This window comes from Pediculus humanus, genomic scaffold, assembly GCF_000006295.1.
Source record: "Pediculus humanus corporis 1103172107548 genomic scaffold, whole genome shotgun sequence".
Taxonomy (NCBI): domain Eukaryota; kingdom Metazoa; phylum Arthropoda; class Insecta; order Psocodea; family Pediculidae; genus Pediculus; species Pediculus humanus.
The window spans coordinates 79,059-86,353 of NW_002987163.1; the positions used below are offsets into that span (position 1 = coordinate 79,059).

The window sequence follows — 7,295 nt, forward strand, 5'->3', positions numbered from 1 at the left end:
ATTGGGTCGAATGGGAAAAAAATGAATTTCGGTGCGCGTGTGTGTGCGTGTGCGTGTGCGTGTGCGTGCGTGCGTGCGTGTTATTATATCACATAACCCTTATCATAAAATTCTTATGTTTCGCTTATTGAGAGACTTTTTTTTTTTTTTTTTTTGTTTTGTTTTCTGCATCAACATCATTTGATAATAATTGAATTATTATAACGTGAAAGAGGTTAATACGTTGGCGCGAATCATAAATTTCACATATATATATAGTTCGTTGCTGCTACTATCATTATTATCATTATCATTATTATTATTATTATTAATATTATTCGTATAAAACGCGATATATATATATTGTTTCGTTTAATTAAACACACGCCCATTTGCTGTTCGCGCTTTGAAACCATAAAAGGAGAAAAAAAAACCAAAAAAAAAATAAAATAAAATAAACTTTAATGATAATTATTATTATTATTATTATTATTATTATTATGATTATTATTATTATTTTTATTATTATTAATTAATTAATTAATAATAGTATCTAGGCAAGAAAAAAAAAAGCAGTGTGATAAATAAATAAATAATTAATATTTAAAAACGTAAAAAAAATTAAATAAAAAATAAAAATAAATTTTTTTGTTTTTTTTCCAATCATTATTTTTATTATTATTATCATTATTGTTATTGTTATCATTATTATTATTATTATTATTATTATTATTATTGTTATTATCATCATTATAATTTTTTTTTTTTTTTTAACCGAGTGTGGAGAAAAGAAAAAAAAATACAATCCCGTCGGGCATTTAACAAAAGAGAATGGCTTTATTTTTATTATTATTATCATTATTATTATTATTATTTATTATTTATATCATTGTGGCTATTATTATTATTATTGCTAGTACATTCAAAACAATAATTTAATATGTATAAAATAAATAAATAAATAAATAAAAATATATATATATATATATATATACAAACATAGATTTTTGTAAAACGTCAGAATTGTTTGTTGTTGTTGTTATTTGTGCTTGGGCTGTTTAAAATTGTGTGCTTGCTTCCATAATATATGCGGTGATCGATCGATCGATTGAATGAATGAATGATTGATTGATTGATTGAAAAATTATTATTTAAAAAAAAAAAATAATCGATAAAAATATATATAATGATGATGATGATAAATTGTTAGGAATAAACTTAATAATAATAATAATAAATTATGGAATCTATGTTGCTTAATTGATTTGATTTAATTTCAATCCCGGGGAATGGGGGGGAGGGGAAATTTCATGATTGATAATAATAATAATAATGATACAAGTCAGTTAATTTTGAAGTTATTGTCATTATTCATTTCCATCATCATCATCATCATCATCGTCGTAATCATCGTTTTTGTCATTATTATTATTATTATTATTATACTATTACAATTATTGTTCACATTAAGAAAGGTTTAAAATAGGTTTATCGAGTTTGTCAGATTTTAATGGGGGAATGGGAGAGGGAAAGTGGAAAGAGAGGGTCAGAGAGAGAGAGAAAATATCAGTCGTGATGATTATAATGATAATAATAATACTGATATTAACGACTTTTAAAATGAGGAATAATAATGAACTCTTGTAAAAATTACGTGTTTAATTTTTTTTTTGTTGCTTAAGGGAGAGCGTTGTGTGATTGTATTCATATCTAAACGTGGATACTTGAAAATGTTATTATTATTATTATTATTATCATTATTATTATTATTATTATTATTATTATTATTATTAAAAGTAAAAAAAAAAATATTTTTCAGAAAAAAAAAAAATTGAAAACCGGATTTTCTTCCCCGTCCAGCAAATATTATATTCTATCTTTTTCTCTCTCTCTCTCTTTCTCACTCTCCGTGTGATGACGTCGTCGTTATTATTATTATTATTATTATCGTTATAAATAATATTATTATCATTGATGTGAATGTAAAAGTGCGTCTGCTATGAAATTACAAAAAAAAATGAAATCAATCAATAAACGATTCAATTTCTTTTCTCTTCTCTCCCTGTCTCTCTCTCTCTCTCTCTCTCTTTCTCCCCATCTCTCTCTCTCTCTCCCTCGCGTTAAAAACGAATTTTTCTTTGTTTGTTTGAATTATCTGTATGCGCACATATGCGTACGAATAAACTGGTAGAGTTGTTTACGTACGGGGAGTACAAAAGAAAAGTTAATTAGGTCAAAGGTTAAAAAAAATTTTCTCAAAAAAATTATATAAGTATATATATATATATATTATAAATTCGTGATTGATGATAACGTTTTATATAAAAAAAAGAAAATTGATAAGAAGGTATAATAATTTTTTTTCATTCGACGATTTGTGGTTTGTAATCAATGTGAGAAGCTTTTTTGAAAGAATCCGCATAAAGTTCCAATCTTTGAGTCATTCTGAACGAAAACAAATCTTTTACTTGTCGACACTCGTTCAAATCGATTTCGGCAATCATCAAACCGTCTCTAGTTCTCGATAAACCCTAATAAATCAATTATTATTATTATTATTACGTAAATTCGGGTGACGTGTAGGGGCGGGGAGGTAGTAAAATAAGATATAGCAATGATAATTTTACCGGCGTGCGAGATCCTTCGGGTCCGGTGACAAAAGTCGAACCGTAAAAGTAACCGACATCTTTGTGTGCCGGTTTACCATCACCGGAAGTGAATTCAAACGGAAAATGTTCGATTCCGACTCTGTTAATGGCGACGGTGAAATAATTATTAGCAATGGCGGCATTTCTCGCTTCTATACCCCACATGTGTTCGCTATATTTTCGAACGAAAAAAAAAAAAGTTATTTTAGGCTCTGGAGAAGGAAAATGGGAGGAAAATTTTAAATTTTAAACGAACCTCACGTGACCGACGGTCGCGCTCGGATTGTAAACAATTTCCGCACCGTTAAGACCCAACATCATCCAATTTTGTGGATGATGACGTCCGAAACAAATATTTATTCCGATTTTTCCGAATTCGGTCTAAAAGAAAACCATCATCATCATTAAAATTTTTTTAAATAAAATGAAAATCCAGAAGAAAAAAAATGGGGGAAAAACCTGGAAAACCGGATGTCCCGAATTACCCTCCATGTAATAATTGCTTTCGTTAAAATCTCCAACTCTCGGTATGTGATTCTTACGATGTTTTCCCAAAACTTTTCCGTGATTATCAATAACGACGGTTGCATTCCACAACATGTCACCATGATTTTCATCTCTTTCCATTATCGAGGATAATATGACCATGTTGTAACGGATTGCGAGTTCCTGTAGGAACAACGTAGTCGGTCCATTTTCAGCAGATTCCGCAAATTGACACCATGGAAATTTTTCACGAGTGCAAAAGGCAAAGGGCATATCTTAAAATAAAAACAATTAATAATAATGATAATGATAATAGTAATAAATCATGTTTAACGGCCTGGAAATTTTCCAACCGATTTAAAAAAAAATTTTTTTTTCTTTTTTTTTGTGCATCTTCGATCGAATTGATGTCGTGACGTAATAAAAACAAGATGGTACACGTTTTAAAAAAAAAACTTACTCCATAATTCTTGCATGCAAACGACGTTAACACCGCAATGATAAGCAGCTTCGATTATTTTACCAATTTTATTATGTATCGCATCTCTTTGTTCTTTTAAATTGGCCGTTGTGGGTAAAACGATTTTACTTTGTATTCCGGCAATTCTAACTACTCTCGGTGTTCTCAATTCTTCAACGGGTGCGGGAAATTTATAACCTTGAATTTCAAAATCATGTTTTTCCGATAGTCCCTGAGCTTCCGCCGGTATTTCCAATGGTCTGAATAACCGTAGAATAATTCACGAATATTAAAAATTAATTTTTGTAGAGAGAGAGAGAGAAAAATGAAAATACTTACGGTAATTCTCTTCCGTATAAAATTCTTTTAACTTCTTTCAATTCATTTTCCGGTATGTGTTTTTCTAAAATTTTTTCAAGACTTTCCGTGTGACTTAAATCCGCCATGACTTCAAATCAATTCAAATCAAATGATTTTGTTTTAAATCTGAAATTTAAATGCCGATCGAATCCTGTGCGTTCACATTTTATTATTTATTAATTTTTCTTTTTTTTTTTAAACGAGAATTATAAAATGAATTTATCGGGCGTATAAAAATCCATTACTAAAATATTCTTCTTAGAATAATTATTATGTGAAAATTTTAATTTCAGGGTAGGTAAAATAGTTCTCCGTTTGTTTTTATTTTTTTTTTTTTTTTGCGACGGGTCGCTCAAAAATTTATGTCAAATTTTTTTTTACTATTTTATTTTTTTTAAAATTATTTTAATTAATAAGTAATTTAATAAAAAAAAATGAAATTTTATTAACGTTAAACTTAATAAAGCCCCACTAGGAAAAATAAAATAAAAAAAATTTATTATAAAAAAATCGATTTAAACGTGTTATTTATATCGCATACTAGGTCATTATAGAAGTCGAATTTTTCTTTTTTTAACACTATCAAAATCGTATATTTCAATTTTTTTTTTTAAATTTTTGTTGTGCCTAATTTTATTATTATCATCGTAATAATTACGTCCTTCGTATTATGTTGGATTAAAATCAATAAATAAAGTTATTAATAATAATAATAATAATAAGAAAATACATAAATTTATTATTTATAATTATTATTCAAATGTTGCCCTTTTCGCGCGCGCCTCCTACAATAATTTATTATTATTTTTGTTTTGCAAATTACGATAAATTTTAATTTCTCGTTTTTTTTTGTTTCTTTCCCCCTTCCCCCACCGAAGAACGTAACATTCATAATAATAATAATAGGTAAAAGATTCAATAAGTAAAACGTTTTTCTTTACAAAAAAGTTTTCTTCGAAAAAAAAAAAAATGAAAAAATGTCGACGACGATTACGACAGGATTACAAATTATTGTTATGTCTTTCGCGACGAGAAATTCGAATAAAATTCTATTATTATTATTATTATTATTATTATCGTTTAAAACCTTCTTACAGGCTCGAACCTGAGACGTGGAAAACATTAAAAATTTAAGTTTTTTTCAATACAAAAAAAAATTTTTAACGATTAAAATTTTGTTTTTCTCTTTGTTCGCTCTCTTTTTTTTTTTTTATTCTGTATTCGATAATAATAATAATGATGATGATGATGATAATAATAATAATAATAATAATAAAATAAATTTGGAAGTTTATTACAAGAGCGTGAAAATAAAAATAAAAATTGACCCCGCCTCGTTCGTTCGGGTCAAATACTTTAAAATTTTTAAATAAAATAAAATGAAAAATTATTATTATTATTATTAATATTATGATTATCATTATTATTGATATTATTAATATTATTATTTTTTTAATTATTGACGTTCGTTGAATATTAAAATTGTTTTTTTTTATTGAATATATATAAATAAAAATAATTAACATAAAAAATAAGGACAAACATCGTAATTTGTTTGTAAGAAGATTTTCTTTTTTTTTTTTTAATAAATAAATCTTTGACAAGGCTATCATCATTATCATTATCATCATCATCATCATCATCATCATTATCATCTTGTCGTTTAATTATTAAATTAATTAAACCGCAACAGAAACATACGGGATCGAACAAACGGGACGACAGAAGTTTTTTTTTTTTGACTTTAATGTTTTTCTAATACGAATACGAATAATAATAATAATAATGATGCTGATGACGATGATGATGATGATAATTATGCGTATAAATGCGCGTGTATCCGGGGGGGAAAAGGGTGGTAAACATCTTCGTACAATAATTATTATCATTTTCTTCCAGCGTATAAAAAAATAAAAATAAAAAAATTCACTCGTCAATCAACGAATAATTTTCTAAAAAACTCCCGCCAAAATTTTTTTGAACAGTAGCAAAAACGAAGAAGGACGACAGCAAAATAAAAAAAAACTTTTTTTTTTAAATAATACGCACACACACACACAAAATATAAACAATAAAAAAAAATTAAATATAAAATTGTTTTTGTTTTTTTTTTTTTTCGTTTTGTTTTTTTTTCCTTTTTCGTTTCGTTTTGTTTTTTTTTTACCAATCAATCAATCAATCAATCAATCAATTTATTTAATTCATCGAAATCAAATTTTATTATTATTATTATTATTATCATTTGCTTTTTTTATAAACGTTTTTACAACTCAATAATACATAAATAATAATAATAAAAAAAACATTTCAGGTAAATTTATTTATAGTTTGTACGTAAGAAAAATTTTTTTTCGGATTAACGCGTGCGTTCGTTCGTGCGTGTGTGCGTGCGTTCGTGCGTGTGTGCGTGCGTAATTTTTTATTTTATTATTTTTCAGGTTTTTTAATAAAAAAATTTTATAAAAATGACAAATCAAAAGAGATTCACCGTCCAAAGTCTTAAATTACCAAAACCAACAGTTGCTGGACTTTGTTTTGTAAGTATGCCAATCCTTATCACTGTTATCAAAACCCCCAGAATTTAATTTTAATTACATAAATAAACCGAATGTATTTATACACTATCATCATCATCATCGTTATTATTATTATTATTATTATTATTATTATTATCAATGATGTTAATAATAATCGTTTTTTTTTTAAGCTTTCCAAGTGTACATAAATAAGTAAATATCAAGGTTTCGCATGAGGAAAATAAATTATTATTAATTTATTATTATTATTATTATTGTCCACCATTAAACACGACAAGGCTACTTGTCGGGGGTTTTAAGTATTTATCCGAGGTTTCTACCCGATTCCTTAGGGACAAATACTCGAATTTCGGTGGTGCCACTTATTATAAGATAGCACCACATCAATTCTTGAAGGTCTTCCTGAGTCCATCTTATTCGATGGGAACGATTTGTCTTCTGAACTGGGCTCCAGTGACTAACATCTTTGGAGTGGCCAGGGTCAGAAGCAGTGAAATTCACGTTCTCGTCGAGCTGCCTCAGGTCGACAGTAGAACAAGATTTGTTTTTTGGTTCTTACTTTGTCTTGTTCTCATTTTTTTTTTTTTTGCTCTTTTAAGCCAACAGCACGTGGCGTTTTCAGACGGTCACCCATCCAAGTTTGCACCACGCCCGATGCTGCTTAACTTCGGTGATCGTACGGGAACCGGTGTGACCAGCACGCTATGGCCGTTGGCTTTTATTATTATTATTATTATTATTATTATTATTATTATTATTACTAATACGATCGCCTTTCAGTTGACTCTTATATTATGCGAGACACAATTTAAAGTAATCAAAGAA

At 27.4% G+C, this 7,295-nt stretch overlaps 1 protein-coding gene across 1 annotated transcript; it reads right to left on the bottom strand.

The window, feature by feature from the left end:
• Positions 1-2,342: 2,342 nt before the first annotated feature.
• Positions 2,343-4,019, bottom strand: Phum_PHUM200820 (beta-ureidopropionase, putative; the record flags this gene model as incomplete). The annotated part of the gene is made up of 6 exons (XM_002425392.1): positions 2,343-2,510; positions 2,607-2,799; positions 2,884-3,008; positions 3,087-3,388; positions 3,574-3,833; positions 3,913-4,019. 6 exons carry the CDS (start codon positions 4,017-4,019, stop codon positions 2,343-2,345), a joined length of 1,155 nt encoding a protein of 384 aa, XP_002425437.1.
• Positions 4,020-7,295: the final 3,276 nt, after the last annotated feature.